Source organism: Culex pipiens, chromosome 2 (assembly GCF_016801865.2).
Source record: "Culex pipiens pallens isolate TS chromosome 2, TS_CPP_V2, whole genome shotgun sequence".
Lineage (NCBI taxonomy): Eukaryota > Metazoa > Arthropoda > Insecta > Diptera > Culicidae > Culex > Culex pipiens.
The window spans coordinates 16,163,516-16,175,768 of record NC_068938.1 but is presented as its reverse complement, the minus strand read 5'-3'; the positions used below and the strand labels follow the sequence as shown (position 1 = coordinate 16,175,768).

General features: G+C 33.4%; 2 protein-coding genes across 2 annotated transcripts in view; both read right to left on the bottom strand.

Moving 5' to 3' along the window:
- LOC120417740 (coiled-coil domain-containing protein 85C-like) overlaps window positions 1–12,253 on the bottom strand; it is a 106,747-nt gene that overhangs the window by 1,192 nt on the left and 93,302 nt on the right. Inside the window, exons 3-4 of the mRNA XM_039579898.2 lie at window positions 437–625; window positions 46–369 (exon numbers count right to left, since the gene is read on the bottom strand). Of these exons, the coding sequence (XP_039435832.1) occupies window positions 46–369; window positions 437–625 (513 nt within the window). The remainder of the gene's footprint in view (window positions 1–45; window positions 370–436; window positions 626–12,253) is intronic.
- Window positions 9,003–10,743, bottom strand: LOC120417742 (uncharacterized). The gene is made up of 4 exons (XM_039579899.2): window positions 10,439–10,743; window positions 9,664–10,319; window positions 9,394–9,540; window positions 9,003–9,330 (listed from the first exon to the last, which is right to left on the bottom strand). The coding sequence occupies exon 2, from the start codon at window positions 10,233–10,235 to the stop codon at window positions 9,720–9,722; it is 516 nt and encodes a 171-aa protein (XP_039435833.2). The 5' UTR covers window positions 10,236–10,319; window positions 10,439–10,743; the 3' UTR covers window positions 9,003–9,330; window positions 9,394–9,540; window positions 9,664–9,719.

Below are 12,253 nucleotides of genomic sequence, written 5' to 3'. Positions count from 1 at the left end.
AAAATTAGAAAAAAATATTCACAGAAACGGAAAAATTAAACCTACCGCCAAACCGTTCCGGCCAAACTGCCCTCCTCCACACATCTGCTGGTTCTCGTCGGCATTCGTGCTCGAGCTGCTTCCGTCTCCGTCATCCCGGAGCGGGACAGCATTGGACGAAGCCGACTGCGCGTTGGTGTTACTGCTGCCACAATTGCCACAGGTCACTGCCGCTCCCGTTCCTCCATTAGTTCCTCCTCCGCCATTGCTACCTCCCGAGGGTCGATTCGGATTGCTTCGCTCCTCGTCCAGGTACAGGCAGAGCTCTTTCAACTCCAGGTTGTCCCGGATCAACTCCTGCTGCTTGTCGTCAAGCTGGCGCAATTTGGTCTAAAAAACGATGTTTCAAAGAATTTCATGAAAATAACGTCTAACTTCTAAAGAAAAGATTTCTTACCTGATAAGCGGACACCTCCTGCCGCATTACGCTCGCTGTGTACCGGCCAAACCGTTGCCACTCCCGGGCCAGCTTGCGGCCCTTCTGCCGGTCATCGTCCAGGAAGCAGCACAGATCGCGCAGCTCCTGATTGTCGTCGCTGAGCCGCTGGTTAGCCTCTTTCAGTGCACGCAGCTCGCCGAGGAGGTTCTGGTGGGAGGAAGAAAACGAAAAAAATATAATTAAATTAAAATTTTAAAACATGTTTTGCTTCAGAGCAGTAAAAAAGACAGAGAATCGTCAATATAATTTGCCTATCTAAATAAAAACAATTTGTAAAACTATAACTTTTAGACATATACTCAACATTTTAACAATATTCACATCGTTAAAAGAGCTCAAAGCGTAAAACATAAAAATTTTAAATCCAAATTGTTGTTCTGCACAATTAACTCAAAACTTGGCTGAAGGTCAGCTGTGGATGGGTAAGAACCAACCCAGTGAAAAATTAAAGAACCGTTCCGCTATGTTTACGAAACAAGTGGTTACAAAGTCCTATAAAAGACTAATTTTATGTAAAAATTGATAAGCAGTTTCTATGTGTGTTTTAATATATTAAGGGATACTGTGAAGAATTTAGCTTGTCCCCTTAAAAAAGTGGAGCATCAATGCTGCCCATCTTCCAAATCTGATGTCCACTTTTGATATCTCGTGTCATTCGGACGATACGACCCCTTTAATTTTTCTTAATTCTTACTAAGACAAGTTTTTCAATAAATTCTAGCTTAAAAACGTGAATAGATAGAAATAAGGTGTCAAACGGACTTTGATGTAAAATTTGATTTCCGATTCGATGGCGACTCAAAATTCCAGAAAACGTAATTTTCATCAAAAAAATAAATAAAAATGGTACCCTTTCGAGCCTGATGAGTCATATATGACCCAAAAATCAAAATTTTGAAAACGAGCCTATAATTTTTGTATGGTCCTCAAAATCATTTTCCCATCATTAGTTAAAAAAATATTTTATTTTAAATTCAGGCCTGAAAGGGTTAAAGATTGCTGCTATTTCTCTTCACGCAACTGTTAAAAAATCGAGAGACATGTCATTTTATGGTAAATTTATTTGTACTTTTCAAATCTGAAATAAACCAGAGAGGTAATTTTTTGTTTTTTGTTTTATAAAATTATGTCTTTATTGAACTATTTTTTTTTACATTTTTACATTTTTCCAACATTCCTTTCTATTCCTTCTTTCTCCTACCTTCAATATCTAGCAAATATTTAAATTCCTTCCAAAATTCTCTATTGTTCTATCTATATTCATATGTTCGGAACAAAAAAAATATTTTTTGCAATTCCGTCGTGAAACTACTTACTTTTCCTGTCATTCTTGAACGACGAAATAGCCTACTTTTCTAATCTAATCTAATCTAATCTAATCTAATCTAATCTAATCAGACCCTAGCGCAGCCATTCTTTCGAAGGAATCCTGGAGAGTGCCTTAGGTTAGATGACGCCTAGCACTCTTCTTGTCATTTATTAACATTTGTAGTGCGCCATTGCATCGGAATGCATTGAAACATCACAAGCGTAAAAGCGGCCAGGCCTACTGCGTAAAGCCGTATCGCAGAGATGACTCGTAATTGGGTTGAGTTTGAGCACTGAGTGTTCAAACAACAACACAATTCTGAATCGACAGGGGAGGAAGAAGCGTGGGGACACACCACCATACGCTCCAAGATTTGGTTGTATTCGTTGGGGGCAAGAAGGTTTGGTACTCCGGGACCCTCTGGGATGGGACATTGTATTTCCACAAATGCCCTGGACTCTATTTGCCGTGGTTATAGCGCCACAACTCGTTCTCTGTAACAGTATGCCTAATTCCAGTCCAAGCTTACCAAGTCGTCATGGCCTAGTGGTTAGCATTTTTGCTTACCAACCCAAAGGACGGGGGATCGAACCCCGCCTCGAGCGACTTTGATTTTTCGTTCATATTCATCATTTCAAATTCTGTGTACTTAACTTTCTCGTTGGGAGCAGATGGGAATCGAACCCAGAACCATTCGCTTACAAAGCGAACACCTTAACCAGTCAGCCACGGCCGCTCCGACGAAATAGCCTACTTTTCTGTACCAAAAATAACAGAATCGAATAGCAACACTTTTCAAAATAAATGCTGAGAGTTCTACTTTTCAGCACTGAAATGGGTGCTGAAAAGTTGAACTTTTCAGCACTTGTTTCGAAAAGTAACACTTTTCAACATTTTTTTGATTTAAACGATTTATTGACAAAATACATGAAAATTCGACTTAAAATATCACTCAATGGGTGTTTTTCGAAACTGCAAAAAAAATGTTGTATGGAACTCGTTGCAAAACTTGATTTTTTCAGCACTCGTCGTATTTATCGAACTCGGTGAACCTCGTTGGATAAATGTACGACTCGTGCTGAAAAAATCCTCTTTTTGCAACTTGTTGCATAAACTACTATTATTATTACGTAGTTTTTTGTAATTTTTCAAAATAATTTTGAAGATTGTACTAATATTATACAAAATTTAAAGCAGACAAAAACTAAAAGAATAATGTCTAAACATAATTGATTTGCATGTGTTTTCAAGATTTCTCTGAGTTTCGCGAAAAAGCTGTCTGCAAAAGTGACGTTTTTGACCATTTTGGCTGGTTTTTCAATGTTATCATTCCTAAATATCAACTGCGTGCTTTTAAAAATAAAAATCCAGCAGATTTCGGTTAAGAATGGCATTTTGAACGTTTCTCGTGGCTGCACTAATTTAATGCTTCTTATGCAAAATTTGCTGAACTTTACAAACAAAATACTTTCGAAAGCACACGATAATGTTTAAGGGTTAGAACTGCTCAAAATTGGCCAAAATCATCACTATTTCAATAAACTTTTTGGAAAATTCAGATAATTTGAAAAATACAGGTAAGGTATGTATTTACATTAACAAACAACTACAACTTTGTTGAACAAAGTTATCCCTGCAAAGGAACAATAACCACAAAATTTTATAATCTTTTTGTTGTATTGCAGATTGAAAAACACATAAAATATAAGGTTATATTTAGGGCTTTCAGAAAAAACAGGTAAAACAAAAAATGAAATCCCGGTTATTTTTATTTGACTATTAATTAAAAAAATGCATTTTTTTATATGTTTTAGGTGATTCAAAGAAGGTATCTTTTGCGTTATATGTAGTTAAGGATGCTGCAAAATATGTTACCGGAGAAAAACATCCCGCATAAAGATTTCTGATGAACTTACAGTAAATTTTAACGTTACAAAACGATAAAATATATTGTCATTTTGACAGTGTTTTAACAGTAGACAGCATCGTTTTTTAAGATAATTTGCGTCGTATTTTGGGACTTTACCATAAAAAAGGGGGGTTGTTATGCACCGGTACCATAAAAATTTCGAAATTTTTCCATACATTTTTTTTCCAAATACGACGCATTTTACTGTTAATCTAATGTTGCATTTTTCATCCAAAAACACGTCCTGACTATAGAAAACATCATACATTAATAATAAAAACAACAAGCATTACAGAGGATTCTACAGTAAATTTATAGTTCTTTATGATTAGTTCCCTGATAAAGAGTACTGTTTTAACTTTACCTTTACATTGAAATAAATAATAAATACCGTATGTTTCAGTGTATTTTTATTGTTTTTTTTTTTGTATTTCTTATATTATCTACAATAGTGTTATATTACATTGTAGTGTTATTATTGCACTTTTCTCTCCCCGCATAAAGATTTCTGATGAACTTACAGTAAATTTTAACGTTACAAAACGATAAAATATATTGTCATTTTGACAGTGTTTTAACAGTAGACAGCATCGTTTTTTAAGATAATTTGCGTCGTATTTTGGGATTTTACCATAAAAAAGGGGGGTTGTTATGCACCGGTACCATAAAAATTTCGAAATTTTTCCATACATTTTTTTACCAAATACGACGCATTTTACTGTTAATCTAATGTTGCATTTTTCATCCAAAAACTCGCCCTGACTATAGAAAACATTATACATTAATAATAAAAACAGCAAGCATTACAATGCATTGCACAGTCAATTTACAGTTCTTCATGGTTTTTTATCTAGTAAATGATGCGGTAAAAACTATATGCGGACAATAAAACTAATAAGCATCACAATGAATTACACAGTAAAATTATAATTCTTTATGGTTTATTCCGCACTAAATGCTACTGTGAAAATTATATTCGGACATTAAAATAAATAGTAAATAAATTAAATTTTACAGTAGTTTTATTGTTATTCATAGTATGTTATTTATATCCAACATTGAACCACTTTGTTTATTTGTTCATTAATTGTTAACGCCTTCTTCAGCTTTTTGCAAATCGCCAAAAGGAATCCCACCACGACGTTTTCTTTCGCTTTCGATTCCGTTTGAAACCCTCGATCGAGACCGGTTCCTGTTCCCACTCGGGTGGGTGATGCCGTGGTGTGTTCAGTCTGTCCGCCGATACCTTTTGTCGACTGGAGACTCCGGATTGATTTGCTGGTATTGTTAGTGTTAATAAATGAGAAGACAATTAAGTTAAGAAAAATCTTAATTTAAAAAATCAAAATCTGGGGGATGAGACGAGAGAATGCGTAACGTGATTTTCGAATGAGCACAAGCGTGACTTTTTCTTTGCACTTGAATAATTTGTTTTGAAATCTTCTGTGCGCATTTTTTTCCAAGTTTTCGGAAGACAAATAACTGCGTCAGAAGTGGGTGAAGTTTTGCGAAGTCGGTTTGGAACAAAATGTAAGCAAGAGCTCTAGGAAGTACAGTGCCCATTTTGAGACAAAGTACAAGTCTTAATAAATAACGTTTTGTACTAGAAAAAGCGAATCGTGCCCACAATTCGGGCGGAATCAATTGTTGGAGACGACCTCCGGAAGAGCGCTGAAAAGGGAATTAGCCAGTAGGAAGTGGGTTCATTGGAGAAAGAATGGCTCTACGACGACTTTACTGGTAATGGTTATGGTGATTCTGAGAATAATTACAAAAGGTTCGCTATATCAAAAAAAAAAAAAGAAAATCAACAAACCATATTTGGTTTTTACAATAATTTCCCTAATGAATGATTACAATACTTGCTGCTTCTGGCGAACAGTAAAATGGTTCCGCTTTGCAGTTCAAAACGGTTCCGCTTTTGAACCGCTCTATTCACCCCCCAGATCAAAATTCTCAAATTCTATTCTGAGATTCTTAAATGCTTTTATTCTAGATATTTAAACTAAAACTTTGGTTATTAAATTTAAAATTTATTTAAGCCCTTTATTTTAAATTTCTCAAATTATCAAATCTAATGCAGACTGTATTTGAATTTTTGAACCCACAGTTTCTAATTTAATTTTTTATACCTTCGTTTTTTTTTATTTTATATTTTCAGGATTTGGGAGTTTTGAAATTGTAGAATTTAAATTTGTTTTAAATTTTTAAATTTTCTTTTTTCAAGTTTTGAAAAAACATATTTAAATGTATAATTTTCAAATGTTTAAATTGCTAAATTTCAAAATCTAAGATATCTTAATTTTTGAATTCTACATTTCGTTGATCAAGCTTCCGTGTCCCGTAATCAAATAGCTCCGCACCGTTGCAAATGCCTCCTGTAAAAGAAAAAAAAAACACACAAAATAAACTTAAGAAAGTTACCCAAGCAGACCATTGTTTTTTTTTGCAAGCAGTTGACTTAGTCAAACTTTTCGACACCCTCAGCTAACGTCAAATCAGTACAAACTGGTGCCGAATCTCTTCCAGAAAAGATCCGGCAATATTTTTTTATGGTTTGACGTTTGCGGGAAGAATCTTGAAAATTTAAACAAATCACTTAGTGCATCAGACCATGACAAACATCTGCTGCTGCTGCAGGAGGGATTCCGCCATCTCCAAATTTCACGAAACGCCTGATATTTACATCCCGGAGCTCTTCCGATTCGTTGACGATTGAGGATCCTGTAAAATAGAAAAAAAGGTGGGGCTGGATACACTTCAAACGACGACGACGGAACGTGTGAGCGGCATAAACAATCGGACGCGACCGGCAACTTCTTTCAAACCGTTTCGGAAGAAATTCCAAAACATAACCACACACAAACACTACAAACGTCGGCGATGACGATGCACAAATCTCGGACGCGATTGCCAACTTCTTTGGAACCGGAAGAAGTTCAAAAACACACGCACCCACACACGTCCGACGACGGAATCTGGCACAAATCCTGGACGCATCTGGCAACTTTTATCCAAACCGGTCCGGAAGGACGACGACAACAGAATCTGGCACAAATCCCGGACGCATCTGGTAACTTCTTCCAAACCGGTCCGGAAGAAGTACCAAAACACACGTACCTACTTCAAACGACGACGACGATGGCGACGGAATCTGCCCCAAATTGCGGACGCATTAATGTTCTTCACCGGTCCAAATACTCACCAAAAGTTGCTGACACTAATCCTCTTCTCCCTCCCGGATCAGTCACCCGGCAGATTTGACGCCGGGAGTTTGGTTTTTCACAAGCACACGCGATTTCATTTCGATTAAAACTTTTGAAACTGCGACCAACACAAACAGGATCGAACACGCATCGCGAGTGAAAAAATTTGAGAGCTTGCTCAACCCGCTCAACCATGGTGCGTTCGTTTGGGAGCGTCGTACGGTTCAGGCGACGACGAAGGTGTCATGGTGTGTTCGTTTTGGGATCCTTATTATTTTATGCCTTTTCTATTTTTGAGTAAAAATGTTAAAATGTTAAAATGTTAAAATGTTAAAATATTAAAATGTTAAAATGTTAAAATGTTAAAATGTTTAAATGTTTAAATGTTTAAATGTTTAAATGTTTAAATGTTTAAATGTTTAAATGTTTAAATGTTTAAATGTTTAAATGTTTAAATGTTTAAATGTTTAAATGTTTAAATGTTTAAATGTTTAAATGTTTAAATGTTTAAATGTTTAAATGTTTAAATGTTTAAATGTTTAAATGTTTAAATGTTTAAATGTTTAAATGTTTAAATGTTTAAATGTTTAAATGTTTAAATGTTTAAATGTTTAAATGTTTAAATGTTTAAATGTTTAAATGTTTAAATGTTTAAATGTTTAAATGTTTAAATGTTTAAATGTTTAAATGTTTAAATGTTTAAATGTTTAAATGTTTAAATGTTTAAATGTTTAAATGTTTAAATGTTTAAATGTTTAAATGTTTAAATGTTTAAATGTTTAAATGTTTAAATGTTTAAATGTTTAAATGTTTAAATGTTTAAATGTTTAAATGTTTAAATGTTTAAATGTTTAAATGTTTAAATGTTTAAATGTTTAAATGTTTAAATGTTTAAATGTTTAAATGTTTAAAGGTTTAAATGTTTAAATGTTTAAATGTTTAAATTTTCATATTTTAATTTTTTAATATTTTAATATTTTAATGTTTTGATATATTAATATATTAATATATTAATATTAATATATTAATATATTAATAATATATTAATATATTAATATATTAATATATTAATATATTAATTTATTAATATATTAATATATTAATATATTAATATATTATTATATCAATATATTAATATATTAATATATTAATATATTAATATATCTTATATTTATAAAAAATTTCGACGGTTTTGTTCGAAAGCGAATCGATTCAACACGGAACGTCGGATCGAGGTGCTCTTTGTTGCGTTGGGTTCGTATAAGTCCAAGGATGGTTCTTACGCCAAAAATTTACAACTTTGGCCACTCTGGAACCGATTCCGGAAAATCTGCAGATTGTATGGGAAAAGTTACGTAAAATCAAATTTTGATCACAGGAGGCTGAATAAGCAATAAACAAGCTATACGTCAAGAAACAAACAAGGGCAGGACGAAGTTTGTCGGGTAAGGCTTGTTAATATATTAATATATTAATATATTAATATATTAATATATTAATATATTAATATATTAATATATTAATATATTAATATATTAATATATTAATATATTAATATATCAATTTATTAATAAATTAATATTTTAATTTTTTTTGTGTGGGACCAGTTTAATAATTAATGTTTTAATACTTAAGTTTTTAAAATAATTTGATTTGATTTGATTTGAGCTTTTCACAAAATCGTTTGTGAAGTTTTGTATTTAAAATATAACTCGTTTTAAATACTTTTATTACATGATTCAAATTATTTCAAAAAAAAATTTAAGAAAAGTTCACACTACGCAACTATAACATTACAACGTAATGTTGAACGTAATGTAACAAAGAATTGGAAAAAATGCATTATGAGATTTCCAATACAAAAACCATAATATTTGCTGTATTCATGAATTTTACGATAGTTTTATTGTTTCCATTTATAACATTTCCAATAACAAAACCTTCCAATTAGCTGTAACCATGAATTGTATAGTAGCTTCATCGCCATTCCAGTAAAGTTCGAAAAAGTCAACAATAAACTTACCATAAATATTATAATATGTATTGTAATTGGATGGTTTTAACAGTGCAAATCATCATACATTTTTATGCGGGTCCCTACTTTATAATGTATTAATTTAATTTAGTTTCATTTTGATTCTTGGTCCCGGCGATCCCACCGAAACGTTTGATTCCTTTCGACGTTTTCTTCCATAATTCAAACTTCAACCTCTCGATCTGTCAAAGCTCCTCTTCGGTAGATGATGAGTTTCTTCCGTTGATTGGTCCCAGTAGCTTCTCTTCCTCGTTGATGTCGACAGAAAACTCCGAATCCACGCGATACGGAACTACTTCGGGTACTCCATGACACTCGACTTCTTTTCTGCTTGCAATCATCGTCAGAATGAACCTCACAGTAATCATTTCTGCCTTTACGTGATTGGATTTGCTGCTAGAAAAAGGAAAATTTATTGAAATGGTGCTGAAAATTCATAAACCTAATTAAACATACTTTTGGGGGGCTTTACTTCTGCGAAGGTGGCCTCGTGTTACTTTCGGTCGATCCCGAAGCACAGCCCGTGCCGGATCTGCTGCTGCGTTCGAAGGTTGACCTTGAGCGCTAACGAGCAGCTCCCCATAATCCACGGAGAAAATATGCCTAAAAACAACATCGAGTAAAAATCTAGTCAGATTTATATCGCAATGATCCACAATGAAAAATGAGTGTTGCTGCGGTGTAAAAGTTTTCAAGCAAAAAAATAACCACCCTCCCAATACTCACGTTTTTACAAAAGCACTCCTTGTCGCTATTCCGGATCGGTCACTCATTGGATCTGGTCATTCACGGGATCCTGACGGCGACCGGGAATAGTTGCAGCAGGTGCACGAACGCCATCTCGGACGCCGGGATTCCGATTCGCTGGCTTTTGGAGGCTTTTCATCCGCCGTAGCGTTCCGTACCGGTTCAGACTTCTTTTTGCTGCCGGGGTCCGCCTCTTCCGAGGCTTTCTCCGACGACGCAGCATGGTTGGGCAAGTCTTCCTTCGCGGCACTACCTTCCTTGGACGATGGGACGCTTCTTCGTGAACTGCCACCGGACGAACCTCCGCCGCTCAGAGCCGACATCCGAGGTTTGTAGCCACCACCCGCTGACGACGAATGCAGTGGCCGCCCTCCAGGCCCATCGCCTATCTCCTCTTCGCGCCAACTCGTTGACCTGGACCACTTGTCCCGCAAGCTAGACCCGGACAGACTCGTCGACAGTTCGTTGCCCCCACCGCCAGTTCCGGAACCACTGCGCCAGTCGGTCGTACTTGGTTCGTCATCCGGCCGAGATCGGTGCCAGCTGTCCATGTTGGCCGTCCTCGCACGAACTAGACGAGTTCCAGTCGTATTCCTCTTTCAAGTTGGATTTTTCCGCAAACAAACAGCTTCACTCTGGAAATAGAAAAACATTGCAGGTTTTTCTACGTCAGCTGCCCCTGAAAGCCAAGGTAAACGTGTGCGGGCAAGGATTCCGCCCTTCCGCCAAATTTCACAATCCTCCCAATACTCACACAAAGATGCTGAAAACTTTTCGCCTTGCGGAGCGGACCCGATTCCATCCCTCAGCGGATCTTTCTAACTGCCTTCGGCTGCTCGTTGGACACCTTGACTAACGCCAAAAGTTGCCAAATTACGAGGATACAGCCAACACCGCAAACACCGACACGGACACGATCAAACACGCGCGAGTGGAAAAAAACTGACAGCTCAACCATGGTGCGTTTATTTCAGGAGCGTCGCACAGATTCAGTGTAATGGTGCGTCCGTTGCAATAGCGTCGGCTGCACAGGTTCAGTGTTATGTTGGGTTCCTTCGTTTATTTAATTATCCCTTTTTATTTTGTTTTCTTTTAAATAATCAAATATTGAAATTTCAAGATGTTATTCAATGTTCAAATGATAAAATATTTAAATGTTTAAATGTTTAAATGTTTAAATGTTTAAATGTTTAAATTTTTAAATGTTTAAATGTTTAAATGTTTAAATGTTCAAATGTATAAATGTTTAAATGTTTAAATGTTTAAATGTTTAAATGTTTAAATGTTTAAATGTTTAAATGTTTAAATGTTTAAATGTTTAAATGTTTAAATGTTTAAATGTTTAAATGTTTAAATGTTTAAATGTTTAAATGTTTAAATGTTTAAATGTTTAAATGTTTAAATGTTTAAATGTTTAAATGTTTAAATGTTTAAATGTTTAAATGTTTAAATGTTTAAATGTTTAAATGTTTAAATGTTTAAATGTTTAAATGTTTAAATGTTTAAATGTTTAAATGTTTAAATGTTTAAATGTTTAAATGTTTAAATGTTTAAATGTTTAAATGTTTAAATGTTTAAATGTTTAAATGTTTAAATGTTTAAATGTTTAAATGTTTAAATGTTTAAATGTTTAAATGTTGAAATGTTTAAATGTTTAAATGTTTAAATGTTTTATCAGGTCAGTAAAATGGCCATTCGAGTAAATGACATTTCGGGGATATGGAATTTTCGGGAGAATGATTTTCGGGGTACACTCAAACCCTGATGGTTGGACACTAACTGTTGTCAAACGAACGGGGTCACTTATTAGTTTGACACCCCTTTTACACGGACTTCACACACACTACCAAACGCTTGTTTTGATAGTGTTCGTGAGCGCCGTGTAAAAAGTGACAGTTCGTCACTTTTTAGTTTGACTTTGACCAACCAACGGGGTACAAACAAAAAAAGGGTCAAACGAAAAAGTGACCAACCACCGGGGGTTGAGTGTTGTGGAATTTTCGGGGAAATGATTAGTCAGGAATATGGGATTAGTGAAAGTGGGATTCGGGGATTTGGGATAAAGCCCTAAATAAAATATTTTAATATTATAATATTTTAATATTTTAATATTTTAATATTTTAATATTTTAATATTTTAATATTTTAATATTTTAATATTTTAATATTTTAATATTTTAATATTTTAATATTTTAATATTTTAATATTTTAATATTTTAATATTTTAATATTTTAATATTTTAATATTTTAATATTTTAATATTTTAATATTTTAATATTTTAATATTTTAATATTTTAATATTTTAATATTTTAATATTTTAATATTTTAATATTTTAATATTTTAATATTTTAATATTTTAATATTTTAATATTTTAATATTTTAATATTTTAATATTTTAATATTTTAATATTTTAATATTTTAATATTTTAATATTTTAATATTTTAATATATTAATATTTTAATATTTTAATATTTTAATATTTTAATATTTTAATATTTTAATATTTTAATATTTTAATATTTTAATATTTTAATATTTTAATATTTTAATATTTTAATATT